The sequence below is a fragment of the Pseudorasbora parva genome, chromosome 19 (genome assembly GCF_024679245.1).
Source record: "Pseudorasbora parva isolate DD20220531a chromosome 19, ASM2467924v1, whole genome shotgun sequence".
Lineage (NCBI taxonomy): Eukaryota > Metazoa > Chordata > Actinopteri > Cypriniformes > Gobionidae > Pseudorasbora > Pseudorasbora parva.
In genome coordinates, this window is record NC_090190.1 from 11,185,605 (window position 1) to 11,208,451 (window position 22,847).

The following is a 22,847-nucleotide window of genomic DNA, read 5'->3' on the forward strand; positions in this document are numbered from 1 at the left end:
GAGAGAGAGAGAGAGAGAGAGAGAGAGAGAGAGAGAGAGAGAGAGAGAGAGAGAGAGAGAGAGAGAGAGAGAGAGAGAGCATTTTGCTTATTGATTTCTGTGTGCATTTTAATGTGGTGTTAAACCATTCAAGCACAAAAAGATGTGAAACATCTCAATTGGGCACTTGTACACGGTTTCTGTGCCGGGCACATCCAGAGTGCACAAAAAGTGCACGAATACTTCATTTTGTGTGTATTTGTCTGTTCATGCGAAAGAAGATGCAAAATGTTGTATTATGTCAAAATATCAGCAATGTAAACACAGTAATTTATGTCTTAAATGAACGTAAACAGTTGAGAAAGAAAATGCATGTTTAACAGTGCATTATGCATGTGATCCGTGCATTAGGTCTTAAAGTGACAGGAGCCTAATAAACCTGCTGCCATCGGTGTCATTACTGTTAAACAATGTTGACTGACATACTGTTGACTGAAAAATGTATGTAACTTTAATAAGGATTAATCTATATTTTATTTATAAAAAGAAACCTATGCAGTGTTATTTTACATTCAACTTTTGTTCTGTTGTATTTATTTGTGCTATTGCCAATTTGCTTATTTGTTCTTATTGTATCACTGACTGTATATTTATCTTACTGGTAAATAATGTTTGAAATGTATATTAGTTAGTAGTTCTTTAGGCTGCTGATTTTTTTCTTCATTGAAATTGAAATGTATTCATGCCCTCTGCACGTGCAGTTACTAACATTTTTTTTTTCAAAGTTAAAGTTTTTCCTAATCCCTTAACATTTAAATACAAGCAATGAATTAAAAAAATAATTAATTAATAATACATATTATAAATGAATAAATAAATAACCTACAAATAAAAACATCTCGGTGTAAAAAAATACATTTTCAAGTGATGTTTTATTTGGATAAGAGTTTCTGCCCCCACATCCGTAAATCCAACCTTATCTAAGACAGAGTCTCCTTTTCATTTTCCTCGGGAGTGCTGAGGAATCTCAAAGAACTGTAAATCCCTTGCTATATTCAGTCACGCACCATTTACCGTGGCACAGTTGAAGTGATTCATCACAATTATTAAGCGCAATATTGAGAGAGTAATGAGCAGCCAGCAAAGCATTTTATTGTTTAAAAACTCCATTTGCTATTCTGATTCAAGTTAGCAGAAAAGAGGTTATTAACACGACCTCACTGACAGCTTTTGGGCGTTATTAAACGGCAAGTATATTCTTAGTGGAGATTGCTCCACCATCCTGTCATCGGAAACTTAATTAAATGAACTTGCTGAGAAAGCTTAATGTAATTCCTCATTTAAAAAGTAATACGTGTCTTTTAAAGCAAGGGCTGATGGAGGACGCTGCAGTTTTAACTAGGAGAAGAACACTTTCACTTACTCTTTTAGTGAGTTTCCATTTGGCAGATACTTTTGTTCAAAGCAATTTATGGTGCACTTACGGCAGGGTAGATGCTATGTTTGAGTTGATGTGGCAGTGAAGGGAGTAGAATGGCTTGTTTGGGAACCTTAGGTCCGCATATCTTTAACTTTAACTCTTCTCATTTGCTGTCTTCTACGAATAGAAATCCAGAAATCTTCATCAATCCAGGAAGAGGTCCAAGCCATGTCACACCTGTGAAAGCTCTGGAGATTTCTCATTTTATGTTAATTAGAGTCTCAACACTTGTTTTAGCTTTTTGGCTATCATTTTCCTTCAATTGCAATGACACGATACACTTTTGCAGGCAATATACTTCTTCCTGAACCATTTTTTAATACCCTGTCAATTTGACCCTATTGGTGATTAATATTATTATTTTAATGGCATTTACCACATCACATTTAAATATATTTTATCTAGTTGTGGTACAAAAGTTTCTGTTCGACTGGCACTTCCGTCAGCAGTCATGAATTATTCATCAGGAATCCAGGTGTCCCTGCTTCACCTCCTCTCAGAGAAGTATTGAAAGTTTTATAGCTGTCCATGTTTTTCCTGCAAAAGCTTTAATGGAATCTGCGGTGGTCAGACGCCACGCAATAGCTTCCTATTTCAGCCTTTAAAAAGGTTGTATCTAATATTTATGAGGAGAATCAAAATGGCTACTGGCAGAAAAGTCCTTGCTTATGGATTTATGGTGTTGTTGCAGTTTTACAGGGGGAGGAAAGTGGTCTGTTTCCATCTTATGACTCAACTAACATACTAATGATGGCTCAGAACTCTGAATAATTTGGCCAACTATTAAGTTGAAATATAGTGACTATATGGAAAATCTGTATATTGAATATATGAAAAACCAGCATATCCATCATCTTTGTAAATAAAAAGCTTATAAAAATCTATTTTTACATACTTTCTAAACCATAAACTTAGAAAAAATGTCTGGTGAATGCTGGTGTAACATCGGATTGTTTTATCTAAAGCCGACGTGAGTTGCATTTGCTATGTAAAACAATGGCTCAAACTCCTTATAATTAGTATGAGCAATAATATTAATGATTCTTAGATTATATAGATTTATAATCTATATACACTACCGTTCAAAAGTTTGGGGTTAGTCAAAGTGCAATGTTGTTAATTTTTTTTCCTGCTTTTTATAAAGGTTTCTTGTGCTTACTGAGGCTAAATTTATTTGATTGAATTGAAATAATATTATTATAATTTAAAATAACAGTTTTCAACTTTAATGAATTTTAAAGTATAATTTATTACTGTGATGGCAAAGCTGAATTTTCAGGAGCCATTATTTAATCATTATAATATGCTGATTCGGCACTCAAGAAATATTTGTATTATCAAAGGGGTGGTAAAACATTCTTTCGAAGGCTTGATTGTGTTTGTGGGGTGCACTGTAACACGTGTTTGTTTTTAAAAAATTGCATTATTTTTCATATATTTTACTTTTATTCTACACTGCTCTGTCCCTCCTCGTCTTATGGTTTTCGGGTTCTATGAAGCCACTCCCTCAAACAAATACGCAATGGGCTCAGATTGGTTAGCTAGCCCAGTGTGTTGTATTTCACTTACCGTCAAGTGTACACCAGTAGTCTGTAAAGATCTATAGTGACCACAACTGAATGGCACCTTTTGTATTCTTAGAACAATTATAGCCAAATATCTGTCGCAAGAACTATTAACCCAAAACAAACACTGAACATTTGCTTTACTATAGTAGCCAAATTAAACACAGAACCATGTTTAGCATGCCTGTAGATAAACAAGAATGTGGATAAACCGAACATAAAAGCTCTAATCAAAGAATAATTTACATTAATTCCAAGTTCACTGTTATGATTTACGTTAGGTATTTGACGGCTAACATTAAGTATGAATGAGCATTTAACAAACTGGTCTGCAGAGCAGTAAATATACATTAATGAGCAAATATATTTTTGAAAGAACTAAATTTTTTAGCTAAGAATAAACTAAAAAGGTTACACAGTGTAGCTTTAAACATACCTTTATAATCTAAAAGACAGATATACAGTATATCAGAATTTATATAAATTAAAGCTACACTGTGTAACTTTTCTAGTTTATTCTTAGCTAAAAACACTTAGTTCTTTCAAAAATATATGTGCTCATTAATGTATATTTACTTCTTTTAAGTAATAAAGTATTCTCGTAAGTTTATAATATGCCACTGAAAATACATACGGGTGAGGGGTTCGAATGCCGGTCGCCATCTTGAAAGTACATTAGCCAAAGAGGGACATACCCGTAAAATCAAGCTTCTCCTTTCGCGTTTTAACACTCGATGGCACCGTGTCGAATGTGAAGAGGGGCATTGCCATGTTAATCTTGGACTGAATCGTAGGAGTTAAAACGAAATCGGAATTGAGAGGAACAGAAACTAATATTCACTGGATGGTCATATACCTTTTCACCACTAGATGGGGGAAAATATCACACAGTATAGCTTTAAGAAATATCAGAATTTGGGTGAACATTTTTAAATATTAAGAATAATAAACATAATTCTTAAGAATAATAAACATAATTCATAATAATTATTTTTTTTGATTAATTGTGCACATCAAATGTCTGGAACACGTGCCATCAGGGATTGATTGCAAATTCGACCTTGTTTTTTGTTATGATTTATAAAACTTATCATAATGAGCATGTCATGGTCCGATCACCTGGAGGTTAATGGCATTTGATTTCATTAACACACCCAGCTCCCCGCAGATGAAGTGTGAGTTAACAGCATCAGGAATAGGCTTGCCTGTAACTGTCCGTATAATCTCACACCTCTAAGATGATGTTCTTGACATCCTGCTGCTCAATCATGAGCTCCCTACTGCGATATGGCACACTTTTAAGATGGGCACATGGCACCATGCCTGGGCAAGCCTGTGTAATGCCTGAGGGATCCATTTTAAGTCTGTGGATGAAACCAGACCATTCTGTTTGCTCTATTTGTTAAAGAAATGCAGTGGAAGAAAATATACAGTGGGTAAAAAAAGTGTTTCTTTCTGCATTTTGACGTGGAGCTCCTGCAATGTCTTGTTAACCACTGAAGTGTATTTGTTTAGTGGGAAAATGTTCTCCTAGGAACATCTTCTGCTTCAGTACACACTGAGGCTCATTCTCTTCTCTGTACGGAAGTTAGTGTATATGCATGTCGGTATTGACAGCCATACTATTGAAGCACTTCAGTTTCACTTCAGCTGTGTTCGGTAATAAAACCATGGCACAATGCACAAATGCTGACAAAAATACACACAGTGGGCAATTACATGGAGTGAATGATGGACGCTAGAGAGCTAAGTTGAGTTAAATAGAAATTTACACTGCCTTTGAAGTGATCCCTGTGGCTGATTCATATTATAAGGTCCCATTAGCAGCTCAAATAGGTTCAAAAGAACCACTTACATGCAGTATTTTATCTAGTTGAGGTCAAGAATAGTCAGGGGTAAAGAAATCAGGGGTCTTTTATCTTTTTGAGGTCGAAGACCACTTTGTGAATAGACAGGCTGTCCAAATAACCCATTATATTGGGTGTGGCATTGTAAGCCTGGTCTAAAATAATTTGTCTAGTACCTTTGTTTTGAGGTTTACATTGCAGAGGAGCCATCAGGATATCATTATGATGTGCATTTGAACTTCATTTAATACATTTTAATGTGGAAGGGACAGTGAAACATTTTTCACTTTTTAACTAAAGAAGGTGAATATTACCTTCTTTGGTTGAAGTTAACTTAAAAGCGTAGTTAATTTACTATCATGTTGTTTTAATCCTGTACTATATTTATTCTTTAGTGGTACAAAAAAAAAAGATTATTTAAAAAATGTTTTTGTCTATATTGTGAAAGTCAGTAGGGGTCCAAAACAACATTGAACCCCATTGCCTTTCATTGAGTGGACAAAAAATGCTGCGTTTCCATGTTTTATGGGGACTTTTCATAGATATAATTGTGTTAATGCTGCACAAACTGTATATTTTACCCCATAATCCTACCCCTAAACACTACCCTCACTGAAAACTTTCTGCATTTAAAAATTTTCAAAAAACTTATTTTAATATGATATATTAGCTGTTTTAAGCTGTCTCTTAGGGACCAAAAAATGTCCCCATTTTGGGAATACCTAAAGCAACACACACACACACACACACACACACACGTTTTTGTGACATATGGGGACATTCCATAGGCGTAATGGTTTTATTACCGTACAAACCGTATGTTCTATCCCCTTACACTGCCCCTAAACTTACCCATCACAGGAAACATTCTGCATTCTGCATACTGTCTAAAAAACAACTCATTCTGTATGATTTATAAGCATTTTGAAAAGTGGAGACATGGCCAACGTCCTCATATTTCACCCTCTCCTTGTAATACCTGTATCATACCCATGTCATTATACACATTTGCGTCCTCATATGTCATATGTCAAATTTGTTTTTACAAAAATGACATTTTTCAAAATTCTCGTACTAGTTTGGGTGAAAAAATACTTTTAAATATTGTATTTGTTTTTGCAGAAAAAATTGATTTAAATCCAGCAGTAATTGTTGGACCCCCTGCCTTATTGCCATAGATTCCCTGTAGAAGTTAAGCTTAAAGTTGTCAAATCTTGGAGACGAATAATTGGATGGTTCATTTCTGAACACTGTATGAAGTGTCAGACTGCTGGGAGGTCTTTTCAGGATAGAATGAATGGATTAAAAAAGAAGATCAAACAGCTGTGCCATTGGTGTGGTCAAGTTTTCTCATGCAAAATAGATGAGTGAACAGATGCAGCTGCTGTCAGCATCTCCCCCACATTCAAACACAGAGGTGCAGGTTCAGTAGAACATCTGCGGCGCTTATATTACACAGCAAGATAGATCCTGTGGTGTATGTGTGTGATGAAATGATGCTAGTCATGTTTATCTACACAGGAAATCAATAGTCTGCATATTAATGTATGTATGCATGACAGTTTGTGGAATGACCAGCATTTATGATAGTTGATTGACATGCACACATTATGATGTGTTGACGTGCAGGCTATTATAGTTTGTGGATTGAAGTGTTTATGGAAGTTTGTGGATAGATGTTTGAATATGAGACAAACGAACAGATTGCAGCGGTCTCATTTGCCATGTATTGTCAGTTGTTTACATCATGTTGGCAAACCTGTCCCAAGTAATATTTCTCCGTTATCTTCCTCCTTTCTGCTTAAAGGCTCATAAGAGAATGAGAACTCTTTACAGAAGTTAGTGTATATGGATGTTGGTATTGACAGCCCATACTTTTGAAGTACTTGAGTTTCACTTCAGCTTAAATATCTTACCCGCATAAAGCCTACATATTCAGAGACGGACAGTAGTGGAGTATTTTTACTTTCTACTCAAGTACATTTTTCAAGTATATACTTTATCAGTGTTTTCTTTGGAAAACTTTTACTTCACTACATACCATAGCATAATATATAATGTCATACTTTTTACTGCAGCATATTTCATTAATAAAAGTAGTTGTTTTTTACCTTTAACTTTTAATTACATTAAACATATAGTACTTTCTTACTTGTACTCAAGTAAAATTTGAATTACTTTTACTTGATTACTAGTTCAGCACTACATTTTTAATATAATTAAGTATTAAATGATATTCAATATGAAATGCAGTGCAGTAAAATTACAATATTATGTTTTGGAATTTTGTGAAGTAAAAGTTTTCCAAAGAAGAACACCGATAAAGTACATATACTTGAAAAGTAAATTTACTTGGAAAGTAAAAATACTCCACTACTGTCCGCCTCTGTTCATATTCGATACACACATTTCTAAGGCCTCTAAATTATGTTCTACACAATCTATTACATGGCTCTGTTGTCTGACTGATATTTTTTTTAGCTTAATTCTTTAATTCTTTAGGTTCATGTGTATTTTTCTGTGCAATTTTTATTATTATTTTTAATTATATAGATATATAGTAATAGTTCAAGATTAACAGTGTCTGGACTGAAGCAACTTTGGTTTACTTGACTAAGACATTAAGTTTTTTTTAATTTATTTAAAATGTGATACTTGATACAAAAATAATAATAAATAAACTAAAAATAAACAGTCATAAAAAATAAGTAATTTTTCAGGGTTTATAGGGTTAAAAGTACCAAGTGTTCAGATGTCATTTGATAGTTTCTTTTTTGGCTTAACCAATGTATGGGTTTCCAGATTTTTTTTTCTTCCCCTCTGGAGATGTCACAGGGTGTTCTCTGTCTAATGGCAATGATTATTTGATTTTCTGTCTTGAAGAGTGTTCTCTCTGCATTGAAGAGTCAGGGTGGCATCTGCCACTGTACATTCGTCAGTTTATCACAGCTCTTGCCTCGAAGATGACCTCTCGCAGCTGTCATCTCATCTTGACGTCTCCTTGTTCTCTGACTGTGTGATGTTTGATAATCATCCTTGGGGCTTTCAGCCTTATTCTTGCAAGTTTAGTTTGTACACGATTTTCCACCCCCAAGATGCATCTGGTCTTCCATAATTATCTGTGGCACAACATCAAGAAGTGAGATGATCATGTCAGATTTGGACAGACGCAGGGGTGGCCAAGGCATCTGCCAGTCCTACAGTCCTATGACCTTCTTGTTGATGCACAAGGATATGGACATATGGGTAAAATTCCTGGGCAGATTCCTAGTACGTGGGAAGATCATATGTCTTCATTAAAGACCACCCAGACAAGTCTGTACTCTGGAGGATAAGGCTTCCTAGCTCAACTTCTGGAAGCTCTTAATGTTGTCAAAGATGAACCATTGCTCAATCATCAACTTCTAAGAGTTCAGTCTACCTTGTATGAAGATGCCGCATATGTCCTACACAGCGGTGTCTTATACAGTGTTCAGACCACATATCTTGTCCTTTTTGTTGGCCTGCCGTAGATGATTCACATACTGTGGCTCGTCATTTGCCTTGAGGGATCAGCAGATTGCCACACCATTACATCATTTCTCTATAAACAATACACAAGTTAAAAATGAATCATTATCAATGATTATCATATCATAGTTTGTCGCTGTTATTGCTGAGTCTTTACCCTTCATGTACTGTGGGGATTGATGTGATTATATTCAATGATAGGAAATAAATGTATATTGACTCTAAAGCCAACTGTAAAATCATTTGGCACGGCTATCATGCACTGACATTAAATGTTGAAGTATTATATGCGGAATCAAAACTTCTGCTTTGAATGCTGGTACAATGCTGATTCTTGGCAGGCTCAGAGTGAGTACAAGAGGTTCGATTTGACTGCTGACGGATTAAGGTCATACAGGTTTAATGCTTGTCTGACAGCCCTTATGTTTACCCAACTAACCAGTTGACATGTTGAATTGTAAGCTATTTACACTACAGCTTTGCACTGTGCCGTGCTTGTTAGCCGGAGGGCATAAAGCCCATGTTAATACTCACACCAAGCACATAATATCTCCTCCTCCTCAGTTATGTGTCAGTCATGAGAAACTGACTAATATGATGTAATGATGTTAAATGATGTAATCATGCTTTTGAGTGTGTACATAATGGATACAAGGAGGTCTATAATAGCTCCACAAACATTCCTTTTGTTTGGCAGGTGCAGGATCCCCATAAGTTATGACAGTAATTCTGTCATATTTTTTGCTCATGGGATTTTTTTTGTTGTTGAGCCAATCACCTGCTTTGCAAATGCCATGTGATGTGACTAATCACTTTGAAGCTGCATTAAATTAAAACTTATTAAAATAAAATCTAATAATTAATATTGTATATATATTTCCTCCTAATGATCCCCTAGTGAATGAATGAATGATTGAATGAATGCTGCGATTATACATTATATAGTGTATAATGGTGTATGTTTGCAGAAAGTCTTTTGACTTCTAGACAAATAGGAAAGGATTGTGTTAATCATACCACTTGTAAGATAAAAGTTCTTTGAGGATTCTTTAGTTACAATATGAGAGAACATCCTGGTTTAATGAGATTGCTCTATTCAGCATGACTGCCAGCTAGAATTGTTGCATTGCGTCAGACTGTTAATACGGTCCAAACCTGTGAGCTCAGGGCTTAGGCGAGAGCCAAAGTGACTCTGACATTTCATTCCTCAGCAGGTGGGTGCTGATAGTGCTGCTCTCCCCTTCAGCACACCCTTGAACTCCTCTGACTTCTGAAGGAGAAGGAAACTATTACATTGAATCAGTTGGAGCCATCCCAAAGGACCAGGCTCTGTGGTTCGGGCGGTCTGGTGGATTGAGCCTCAGATTGACCGGTCAGATGACGTCACTCTCAATGAATGCCCCATTGCGCCTTCAGGCATCATTCATTATGCTGTGAAGTTTCAATTTTGACCAAGCCAATGCAATTACTGGCCCTCTGCAGGGGCTTTGGCAGGGTCTCTGAAGCTTCAATTCCCCTAAATGAGAATCTCAAATAGTGGCTCTAATTCAAAGCACCATTCCACTCGAGTAGTGTTTGTATTAAAGTGGCATAGCTGACATACACATAGGTGCGTGCCGCCTCAGGGTGAAAGCCTCAGTTTCATTTTCACCTTGACTGCTGCTGTTTATAAACACAATAATGGCACCTTCAGTTTTTATAGCGCTCTCCCAGACTTTAATTTCCCACGCAGCCATTCTGATTTGATTCAGGCTCTTTTTAAAAAAATTATAAAGCACTAATCTCACACGATATATCATCACAGAGCTCTCCATCCATAATCCTGCTTTAGTAATATCCCGGGGGGAAATCTTTGAGGATCGTTTATGAAGTGGTGAGATGAAGAGCAAGTCTCTCTCTTATCGTTCTTATGAGGGTAATCATCCGACATCACATCCATCTATATGCCAGCTCTGTTGCTGTTATGTAATGTGTTATGTGCTTGTAAGCCTAGTAAGAGGCTAGTTGGAGTCAAGAACTTAAAGAACCAGGCCAACAACAGACCCTAGAGACTCGGACCAAGATTAGTCGCCTTGAGACCTGCCAATCCAAAAAGCATTTTAATGAACTGAAAAAGAAATATGTTGAATTTATTAACTGTAAATTGAAACCCAGGTGCATTTACAATCATTTAGCAGACGCTTTTATTCAAAGTGGCTTAGACATAAGGTAAACAAAAAAGTGTAGATAAGAAGTTCCGGGATTGCTCAGAAAAGTACAAAAGTATGGGATACCATGGCCTTGTCCAAAGCATCTTTTTCTCTCCGTTTTGACCTTCCTTCCACATTAAGATGGCTTTTTTCAACAAAGACAGAGCTTTTTGAAAACTCTACTAAGTGAATAATGTGGACTGTGAAAACAGGTATTTTAAAATGATGACACAAGTTTAGTCGTGTGAGGCATATTTTACCCATAGATATCTATACCGGCATTGTTGTGCCTGCTATATACTTTCATAGTGTTAGTTTGTACAGTCTTCATATTGCATATTCATATTGAACAACTAAAGATTTGCTCATAATTGCTGTCAAACATAATGACAATTGCGTTTTAGACTATGCAAATTTGAGCACACCCTGGACGCAACACTGTGGTGGAATATATAGCTAATAAAAGGGTCTTGAGCATCTCAAAGGTTTTTCAGAATTTCTGAATTAAGACCAGTGTCTGGCGGGCAGGGGAATGCATTGAAAGAAAACACAGCTATAAAAAAGCCATTTTTAACCAACTGTTCACATTCATTTCAAATGTGTAGGTGTCCTGAGAGCCAAGCCCATGCTTCTCGTGCTTGAGAAAAATCGTCTGCTCTGCCAAGAGGCTCTTTCAGAGAGATGTGTCGTGATGTAGCACCATTCGTTCCTAGCCATATCTGATGCATCAATGCATGAGAAGCCCACGTGAGGGCTGAAGCTGGCTAAGAAAGCACACACGTGAGCCTCCTTAAAATCTCAAAATCCTTCTTGGAGAGTTAAAAGTTCTCTTGAGACTCTAGTGCAGACCAACTTAAATATAGGGAATTGCTTTGTCATGCGATATAGATATTGATGCTTTACCTGATAAATCAACTTTCCCCAGGTGGATTGGTTGTCTGGCTATCACCGGACCAAGCTCAATTTAAAATTGAACATTGGTCTGGGGAGTTTGCACTGTATTTTCTACTGCACAAGAGGCGTGATCAACTGGCATTATTCAAATAACTCTCAATTGGATAGTCCTTCAACCAATCAGACCACAAGAGGCGTGATCAGCAGGCTACGACCCATCGTTTCTCTATCCCTCATCGTGTTAAACCCACCAAAAGCGTGCCAGGTGGATAATCTAGTCTGTGATTGGTTCCTGGCTTCCTGCAAAAGTGTAACAGAACCAGTAGAAATGAATGTACAGGTTTCCAGACTGAGTTGCTGGGCGAAATCAAATCGCCGGTTGATCTGGCTGGGTTTGCCCAGTCTAGTGGATTGGGGGGCAATATTTGACAATAAAATAAATGCTCACTTTGTCCCATTTGTTTGTTCACAGCCAGCGAGAACTGCCATGACTTTCACCCCATGTTTTTCACCCATGACCGTTCGTTTGCGGAGTTCTTCTGCATCTGTATCCAGCTTCTCAACAAAACCTGGAAAGAGATGAGAGCCACTTCTGAAGACTTCAATAAGGTGAGAGAAGCCCTTTAGATTGAGACCCTACACCTGTGTCTAATTGTACATCTATCGCTCTCTTCCTCCTGTTTGGCTCGACATGACTCGGCTTGCTTTACTTCGGCTCAGTTTGCTTTTACACTGTAGTTTAGTACCACTTCAAAGTGGGTGGGATTATATACTGATCGTTATAGTTGTGCCACCGCCTTGTCTGCTGACCACAGTATAGCCATTTCTTTTTTTCAAGTTGTGTGTGATGGTTTTGAAAGTCCTTTCAAAAAGTTTTGCGAACAAATGATACTGTGGTGGCTGTTGCTGTCTATTTAAATCTAGTGGGATTGTTGTCTCGCATAAATGGCGCTGGTAGTGACGATTCTCTCCGATTAATCAGTGATCTGCAGTGTTTACATATCACATTTTAGTATCGGTACAGCTCGCTTGGAACCTTAACTGAGGTGACACAAAAAAAAAGTACCAGGTATACTAGGAAAGCCCCCAAAATTAAGTCGTACAGAGCCATACCATGCAGTGGAAAAGCGCCATTTCTCTTACTTGAGCTTTCTGTTGTTCTCTTATGTTCTCCTCATACTAGTGGTCAGCCAATAAGGGTTTTTGATTGGTCAATGCTATAGGGTTGTCATAATACCAAAATTTCAGTTTTGGATATTAATAATATCAGTAAAATTTGGTAACAGTTACAGGACCATAGATCTAGTCAATGCTATAGAACGCAACCCTTAAATTTGTTAGCAGTATTTCCTGTTGTTTAAAAAACAAACAAATATTTTATTCCATGTGCATTGGCAGGCATGTCGATAGATTTTAAAGTAGTTTATAAGCCAATCAAGCTCTTTATTAGACTATCTGATATCACTGATTTAACACTACTTGAAAATGCAGGACTTTGTCATTTGCAGGGGGTGTTGGTTGTTCCAAGCTCTTGGCAGAAGGCAATTTTTTTTTTCTGGTAAAAGAGGCGGTTGAGATTTTGCTAGGCTGTTGTTTGTGTAATTATGATAATCACACAGCAAACTTGTCCCTGAGTTGTAGGTAGGATAAAAGACCATCTTGTGTAAAGCTGTATATTTGAGCCTAATTAAGATTTATGGGCATGAAACTCATTTTTAAAATATCTCCATGGACTATGTCTTCCTGGACACTATGATTAAATTCATCATTCTTTTTTTTGGTTACATGAGCAGCACATCTGAGAAAATGTGCTTGCTTTTGCCCCTCATCTATATTCCTGCCTTATTATAAATAGGCTTGCTGAATATAGAGATGAAACCGCTGTTTAATCTGGTGATCAGAACTCAGGATTCTTTCTTTCTGACAGTTGTCTGGCAGTGTGCTTACATTGAAATAGTCTCTGTCCTGAACTTTTACTGGAGGGATGAAAAGTTTCTGTTGGTGGATTGATTTGTTTCATGTTCTTTTGATGGTAGCGAGAAAGTTGAGGCGGTGAAATGCACTAATCAAAACTTTGGTCCTATCAAGCTGTTGTTTCATAAAATTACTTTCGCGTTAGTGGCCTGTGATTCTTGCCTGTGTTCCCTTCAAATAAAAATCCACATAACCATCAATTCTGGAATGCAGTAAATAACTGAAGACCATCACATCATCAGCAGAATGACTGCATGAGATTTCTCCTACTAAATATTAAATTATAGTTGTGGGAATTAGTCAATCATTTTTCTTTTCAGTAAAAAAAATGTGTCTTACACCTAAGTATGGACATCCCTGGGTTGTTTACTTGTCGTGTATGGACACAATCGTGATTGAACTGAAGAAGATTAGACCCACCTCTCCACCCACCTTTGTGGGAGCTTAGTACAGACTTAAAAGAATAACTCGCAGCTTCATTGTTCAGATGTCATCTTCTCAAGTAGACTTAACTTTGGCAATGTTTTAAAATTAAAGTATTATAGTGTATTAAAGGTTTAAGAGACCGTTGTTAATTATATGTTGGTCTTGTATCCCCCCAGAATAAATAAATAACTCTTTAAACCTTTAATACTATAGAATACTCAGTTCTAATAAAGTATACATTTTATAACACCGCGTTGCTCCAGTGTAATATGTATTCCACTCGTTATTTTTGTAAGGTTCAAAGGGAGGCAAAGTCTTTTTTGTCTCCCTTGAGCTCAATGCATTCTTTTTGTGCTCTTAAATGCATGGCTTTGCTTTGATAGTTTAACTTTCTTTTATTCTTGTATGAAATTAGTATTATTAATTTGAATAAAAATTCATTGTGAGGAATAATGTTAATTTACATTAAAAAAATTACATAATTCAAACATCTGTCTGTCTGTCTGTCTGTCTGTCCGTCCGTCCGTCCCTCTATCTATCTATCTATCTATCTATCTATCTATCTATCTATCTATCTATCTATCTATCTATCTATCTATCTATCTATCTATCTATCTATCTATCTATCTATCTATCTATCTATCTATCTATACTGATATACCGATGATCATGAGACATAACAATATGATGTTATTAAACTGATTATCTCTTCATTACGGCACCTGTTAGTGGGTGGGATATATTAAGAAATTTTTTTCCCTAAAAAGTTGATTCATTAGAAGCAGGAAAAATGGGCAGGCATAAGGATTTGAACAAGTTTGACACGGGCCAAATTGGGATGGCTAGACGACTGGGTCAGAGTATCTCCAAAACTGCAGCTCTTGTGGGGTGTTCCCGGTCTGCAGTTGTCACGTATCTATCAAAAGTGGTTCAATTAGGAACAGTGGTGAACCGGTGACAGGGTCATTGGCAGCCATGGCTCATTGATGCACGTGGGTAGTGAAGGCTGGCCCGTGTGGTCCGATTAAACAGATGAGCTACTGTAGAAGTTGTTCAAGAAGTTGATGCTAGATCATAGAAAGGTGTCAGAATACACAGCGCATCACAGTTTGTTGCATATGGGGCTGCATAGCCTTAGACACTCATAGCCCATGCTGACCCCTGTCTACCGCCGAAAGCTCCAACAGTGGACCACGGGGCAAGAGAAGAGTGAAGGGAAGCTCTGTTCTGATGAATCACGTTTTATTTTACATGACGTGGATGGCCAGGTGCATGTGCATCACTTTTCTAGGGGAACACATGGCACCAGGATGCACTATGGGAAGAAGGCTGTGATGCTTCTGGGCAATGTTCTGCTTGGATACCTTGGGTCCTGTCCCATGACTCCCATCCCAACTACCTAAGCATTGTTGCAGACCATGGACACCCTTTCATGGAAACGGTATTCCCTGGTGGCTGTGGCTAGCCTGACAAGCCAGACCCACATCAAGATGTTTGGTCTGGAAATTCACCATTGACAAAGATCATTTCGAGGGGCGGGATAAACGGTTGTCTTTCAAACTCCCTCTGCACATAATAGAATAGTGCTACAACCAACCAGAGCAACGAAGGTGAAACAGAGCTTGTTGACAGATTAAACTTTCGCCGTATCCGGTCGGCAAAACTCAGAACTCATCTTCCCTTTTTAAGAATGACTTCAGTGCCGTTCTTTGTTCTTTTCTCAGAGAAAAGCTCAACTGCAAGTCTTCAAGAGTCGCGGTCAAAGCTGATTTGAAAGACCGCCGTTCGCCAGTTTCTGTGTTTACTAGAAGCACACAAACGCAACTCGGCCGTCATTATGTTAAGCCCCGCCCACCGACTCTATACACGATGTGATTGGCCTGACCAGAGTTTGGTTTTCACAGCTCAGAACTGTATTGAGAGTTGCTAGACGATACCCGCGGCAGATCAGATTTGCTGCTGCTAGGGTGTGTCTAGATTTCTAGGCTCTAGGCCTTGACGGGTCAGGGCTTTTTTGACAGCAAAAGGGGGACCAACACAACATTAGGAATAGTTCATATTTTTATGCCCGATCAGTGTATAGGAATAATGTGTAAAATAGTTAGGAATAATGTACAGGGATAATATAATGTAATATCAAATATGCAACTAACTTCAGGCCATACATGTTCTGAATCTGTGGGTATTTTTGTGGCTTTTTTGTGACATGACCTGATGTCTTTTGTTCTGTCCTCCATTTTGTGCTTTTGTCTTGGTTGGTCCAGTCAGACATGCGTTAAAATGATTATGAGGCTTTACTGTCACTACAGCGTTGATAGACCTCCACCATTTTCAGATGACTGCAGCTCACCATCCTCTGCCTACACACACACAAACACACACACAACCATCTGATTTTTATACGCACATGCTATTTTTCTCCTCCCCCACTGTCTCTCTGTCTTCGTGATAGGCCTGTCACATCCTGTAAATATTGTCTGCCCATCTGTGTGTGTGTGTGTGAGGTGTGGAGACGAGATGCTGGAGGCAAGTCTGCTCTCACCGATGCTCTTGGGGGGAAAAAAAGAAGAAAAAAAACTGACGGGCAATGGTTTGCCTGTTTCCATGGCAACCACATTCTAATTACTCCCTCTCCTGCTTCACGATAACATAGAGCAGCTACTGTGTGCGTGTGTGTTTTGGTTCATAAACAGCTGTCTTCTCCACCCAATCAGCTTTGACGAAGACAGCTATGACACCTGACTTTAAAATGGCCACTTCGATGCAGCCAAGCACAGTAGTAGTGATGTAGCTACTCTGTTTAAGCAATAGCACAACCCCCACCCCTCCCCCTTCCAATCTCTCCCTCTTCAGACGCCCTCCCTTTTATACAAACCACGTGATCCATATTGCCAGAACTCCATTGGCTGAAGCAACTGTGGCGTCTGGCCAATCAGGCTTAAGCGCTGAAATGGACATAAACTGAGCTGCTTGGAGATGCTTTTATACTTTAGAGTGCTGATGGGCATGAACGGCCAGACGAAAGCAACCGTTGGCTAAAGCTTGGTCTGTTTTCATCAGCAGCACACACACACACACACACACACACACACGCACACACAAAAACAACCCAGGAACCATCTGCCACTACTGTTTATTTCCCTTCTGGCGATCCGACCGTCCCTGCACCTGGTCAGGGTTCATCTCTGCTACACTGGGTTGGACTAGCGTGGATCCGCGCTCCCAAACATGGAGGTGACAATGGCATGTGAGTACTGCTGAAGAGATCGCGTCGGGTGCAGGGAGGAAAAAAGGGTGTAGACTGAATGAAAAGGATGAAGGGTCATTTGCAATTTTGCCTGGATGCTGACGGGAAACGGGAGAAAAAACAGGCGCACAGATGGAGCAGGCTTTGTGTGAAGCTGCTTGTAGTAATCAGGTTAGAGGCAGCTTTCAGCTCGCGATTAAAGAGGAAGCGATCCAGAGCCAACGCTTCAACCTGCGCTCCTCAGTAGCCCAGCCCCTCCTCGGGTACTTGTTATGAATGAGCGCTTGAATGTATCATTTCTCCATCACTCCTTTCGCCGTAGCACATTGACCTCAAGTCACACTCGTTGCTGTGTGGCTGTTCATTAAGTTTGAGCTATTTGTGCATGTATCCCACGTGTACATAGGCGTGTAGTGAGATCTGCAAATTTGATGTTACTCTGTTACTCTTTTTACAGGGGACGCTTGTGAGGTTAATCCCTTTTGTATACGGCCTTGCCTTTGTGAATTCTTTTTTTTTGGCGGGGGGCAGGATTTACCTTTTTTTATAATCAATAAGACAAAAAAATCTCCCAGCACTTCTGTGAATTCTGTGATGGGCTGTCAGTTAGCTCCTAATATTGATTGATTATGGTAATATCACAGGCAGCATTTTTTTTTTTTTTTTGCATAAATCTGCAAGAAGTGAATGATGTCTTAAGGTGTTGTTTGGTCGTGTTCAGCATCCGCACCCAAGCCTCCGGTCCACAATTCCCTACTTCAGTTTTTTTCTTTCTTTGTTTCTTCTTTGTTTTTCTTTCTTTCTTTCTTTCTTTCTTTCTTTCTTTCTTTCTTTCCTTCCTTCCTTCCTTCCTTCCTTCCTTCCTTCCTTCCTTCCTTCCTTCCTTCCTTCCTTCCTTCCTTCCTTCCTTCCTTCCTTCCTTCCTGCCTTCCTGCCTTCCTGCCTTCCTGCCTTCCTGCCTTCCTGCCTTCCTGCCTTCCTGCCTTCCTTCCTGCCTTCCTGCCTTCCTTCCTGCCTTCCTGCCTTCCTTCCCTCCCTTTCATTTTTCTTTCTTGATGCCACCATTGGTTTCTTTCTCACTTTGTTTTGTCCTTTTCATTCTCACACACAAAAGCAATGCTACTCTACGTTATAAACGGAGTCTCCTGAGACCTTAAGTGACCTTAATGCATTGCATGCTTCATTCTGGTCCATGGAGAAACAGTTACTCCTGCCAGTGGAGTGGGTGTGTGGCTGGATCCTGAGAGAGTTGAGTGCCACCTGCTAGAGTACTCCATTTTGGGGTGCTTTTTAAAAATCCTGTGTTATGAGATGTTTCCTTGTCAGAGAGCACTTGCGTGTTTAGACTGTGTAACCGGTCCTACTCGACCGGGGTCTCCGATGTGGGAGGCAGACGTGTTAACAAGGATGCAGCACTAGCGCATCTCTTTAGGCCAGGGGTGTGAGGTTTACACGCATAGCTCCTACTGGCCTATGTCCGTTACACTCACCCCACTAAACATCCCATCTGGGTCACAGCATCAAATGTAACCACTCCTACTCAACCCGCCCCAAGCGGGATTCGGACCGGGGTCTCCGGTGTGGGAAGCGTGCATGCTAACAAGGAGACTAAAGACCGTAGCTGCTAGAGTTCCTCTTGAGGCCAGGAGAGTGATTTTTAAACACACATCTCTTACTGGCCTACGTGTTACATCTGCACTTGGCCATGTTTGTTTTGGTGTCTTTCTCTGTGTGCTCATCCATCCTTAATACTGCAGCAACTATTGGAGGCTACATACTTATGGTACACCTTAAAACACTGACTATTCTGTGAGGATTTACTACTCTTTAAAAAAGGCACTATTAGACGGTCAGTTTCAGACAGAGGAAAGGGAGCGCTCAAAGGAGCCTGACAGATGTCATCACTCTACAGATGACTGCAGGTGGTATGGCCAAGTGTAGAAACTCAATATCCTGTGACATAAATAGGTGCCAGGTCATTCGTCTCAACACCCCAAAAAGAATCCAGCAACCTGCTCCACAACTCACCAGGTTCTCCAATGTATCCCTGGCAAGGTCAGAGATTTATTGAAGAGAGTGGAAGATTCGATGGACCTTTTTTCAGAGTGGGTGCAGATCATACCCAATTACCCATAGCATCCTATTGCATGCAAGACTACAGGTCTCTCTTTTGGCATGCATATGCATGCACAGGTGTTTTATCCTTGTCTACTCCACTTGTTATTCATAGGCTTACTCCCAGCATTTATGAAAAAAATACTTCAGACTGTACTGCATGTAAATTCATCACATGGTCTAGCAAATGATTTTTCCGTTAATGATGTCTATTTGTTTTCTTTGAAGTAATGCCCATTTCTTTGATGTGAATCATTATTAACTGTTATAAAAATCATTATGTGGGAGGAAACGGCATAATTACCGTGTCAATTGTGGAATGGATAAATGTCCCCTTTCTTTTTCATGCCTGATTACCCCATTGGGTCCACGGACCATAACAAGCAAAATGAATGTGAAGTGGGATGCCAGAGGCATGTGCAAGATATCTTCCCACCAGCCTGTACTGCAAATTTGTTTTGGGTTCCTTTCCAGTTCAGATTTGAAGTTTATTAAACACTATTTGAATGACTGACAAGTTGTAAATGATAATTATAAACTGATGCCGTTGTGTTGATGTGACTTCCTGAGCTAATTAAGTAGCTTTGTCTTTGGAGAACTGTGCCAATACAAAGGTTTTGGGTTTGATCACAACACCGTACCCTAACCAAATGTGACTCAACACTGTTACATGCAATGAAAGGTATCTTTGCCATGTTAATAAGTGTTTATATAATAAAAATTGTATAATTTATGGATTAGATTATGTACTATGTAGCGAATTTCATTGAAAATGCAGTGCACTTGCAGAGAGAGCCATCCCACTTGCTATTCTGATTGGCTGTGATTTTGGATTGAGTCATGTCTGGTGTAGACAGACAAATTGCTGAAATTTTACCGCATCGCGTCTGGTTAATACACATTGTAAAGTTTTACTAAGACAATCCTGTGGCTGATGTTCGCTTTAGCATTACATGCAGAATGTTTTCACATGGCAGTTCCTGTGTATATTAGTCATGCAAAATGTCAGGATCATGAATAAAGATAATCCTCTTCTAGGCTTTGTTTACAGCAAAGCTGCTCATAAGCGTATATGTGATTTATCTTCCTAAATCAATAAAAAAAAAGCCTTCTGATGTAACTGAATAGGCTTTTGCATAATTACAGCTAGGAAAAAAATATGACTATTAATAATGTGCTGGTATGTAAAACAGAAAGGCATACCTGTGAATTTATGATGGATAGCTGTGCAAAGTTGTAATTAAAATTGGACAGGCACGATAAATCTTGCCTGCCCTGATTGGAGGCACAACAGTGCTTTGATTGGCTGTCTGGGTGAGGGAAGTAAGCAAACTACCACAGCTAAAAAAAAAAAAAATGGTGCAGTAAACCAATGAGTGCACCACTAAAGTTACTAGAAGCAATGTGATTTCAAGGGTTATATATGGAATAACACCATCCTATGTAATTGTGGTGTTTTTTACGTTTTAAATGTTTGGTTTGTGTATAGTCCAGACAGACATACATTTAAAAGAGTTTTACCTCATATCTCATATCATAACTCATATCACTCTCATACTGGATTGGTTTCTCATTGTGTGTGTGTGTGTGTGTGTGTGTGTGTGTGTGTGTGTGTGTTTTACATTTGGATGCTCATTAGTTGCAGTGCACTGCTCACGATCTGACTATAAAAATACAGGAAATCCTAATGCACATGTATCACTATTTGTCTTACTGATGCATATAATAGCCTAGTTAACTACATTTGGTCTGTTTCTCATTAACATTTGGCTTGTGTATCAGAACCATTTGTTTGAAATTGGTTTGGACCCCAAATGACTTTTTTTCTTTTGGATTTAATCATCCAGAAAATCCATTTGTTATCTTTTTTCAGTTGTTTAGCTGCCAGTTTATCAGATATAAAAAATATGAAGGGGATATAAATATATTTTACACCACTTGTCTGTAAAGGCCCTAAAATTTTGATTTGTTTACCGTTTCTTCAGTATAATCCAAGCCGGCAGTATACGAAAGCTTGTTGTGTTTTCTGACATTTTATATTATATATTATATTACTTTGTGTCATAGCAGAACTCTCTTCGTGGCCTTTAATGGCACTGGCATCATCCCACAAGCCCACTCACTTTCCAAAGATGACTCAGAAACACTTTAATATTAAGATTAATCTCTAATTTGTTGTGCCTAAGGGAAGCATTAGATTTGTTTAATGGCGTTATAGCTTTGACATTCAAATGTATTAAATAATGCAGGCGCCTTAGAGAGTATAATAATAGCTCTGATGTAACAATATAAATCAAAATATATAGTCCGATGCAGAATAACAGCCTTGGTCTTAAGAGCGCTTTCAATTTTTTAACTCACAAGCACACAAACATGCACAAATACACACACATTTATTCTTCTGTATGTCACTCTGTATTATCTGCAGGCTGACACACAGTGGGCGAGTGCGTTCTGTGCATTTAGATGCTCGAGAGAGGAGAGGCGAGAGAAAGACAATAAGCATGGCAGGGCAGTTGAAGACTCGCACACTTCTTGCTGAGGCTGACACACTTGCGTGCGTTTGTCTAAAAAAAAAAAGGGTCCATTTCCGCTTTATTCATCAATATCACCGCCTACCACATCAGCAGCTGAAATTCCACTGTTCCCCATATCACATCGCCCTCGCAAATAAAAGGTCTGCTTCTATTTTGGCCATCACGACTTGATTTAAAGAGGCTGATAAAAGGAAGTGAGAGAGTGCTTTGGATTAATTCATTTTAAACCGTGAAAAAATCTGCAAATGTGCTCAGAAAATTGCTTCCCCCTGCATAAGGGATTGTTTCAAGTGGAGACGTTTGCTTCTTCGCCCCCCTCCTGGAGCTGTCAAAACCCCCTCCCCTTTAAACCTCACTGTGCTGTTTGAATAGAGCCGTGTTGGTTTATTCCTCCAGCCATCACTCCTCTCATTCTTCAAGCACATATCAGCCTAGTGATTCGGGAGGGGGCCTTGACCTTGGCCCAATCTTATCACTAATTAAACCTCATCTAATCCTGCTGTGCGCGCCAGCGGCACCTGATTCTCTGGATGACTGGGAGGGGATGCATGCGCGAATAGCTACTGGACTCGTTTCCAGCTTCCCAACTCATGCGTTGCTGTGCACCCCAGCTAATCACGGCATATAATCTGTAGCCTAAGCCTCGGCGCATACACCAACCCTCTGTTTGCGGTTTTGAGCTGTACATTATTTAAGCATCACCAGGAAAGCTGTGGCTCTATTGCAGCTGGTCGTTTCTGTATCTGAGGATAAAGGAAAGCTGTCGTCTTGTGCTGCATATGGGCGAATTCTTGTCAAAGTCAATTGCTGGCTGTCGCTTGTTTATTTGCATTTGAATCTTAATCAAAGAGTAATCTTCAAGATGTTTTTCATGACTGTGTGCTTGGCTGGCCTGTACTTGAAGAGTTTTTTTCTGAGCAACTTCATAATACAGGCTCTTCAGTGGTAGACCAATACCTGTGTGAACAAAGCCTTGAAACTGGTCTGCTCTAGACTTAAAGTTTGTTTATCTTCTTTAATTACTGAGAAAACTGCTAACCCCCAGGGCATCCAAGAAATAGATGTGTCTGTTTCTTTAGTAGAA

General features: G+C 38.9%; 1 protein-coding gene across 8 annotated transcripts in view; it reads left to right on the plus strand.

Moving 5' to 3' along the window:
* Positions 1 to 22,847, plus strand: part of elmo1 (engulfment and cell motility 1 (ced-12 homolog, C. elegans)) — a 114,595-nt gene that overhangs the window by 77,954 nt on the left and 13,794 nt on the right. For 7 of the 8 annotated variants that reach the window (XM_067426644.1, XM_067426649.1, XM_067426648.1 and 4 more), the window contains one exon: positions 11,937 to 12,073. In XM_067426644.1, coding sequence (XP_067282745.1) covers positions 11,937 to 12,073 — 137 coding nt within the window. Of the gene's footprint in view, positions 1 to 11,936; positions 12,074 to 16,854; positions 17,112 to 22,847 lie in introns of those variants that run through there. The other variant, XM_067426651.1, reaches the window with a different exon arrangement.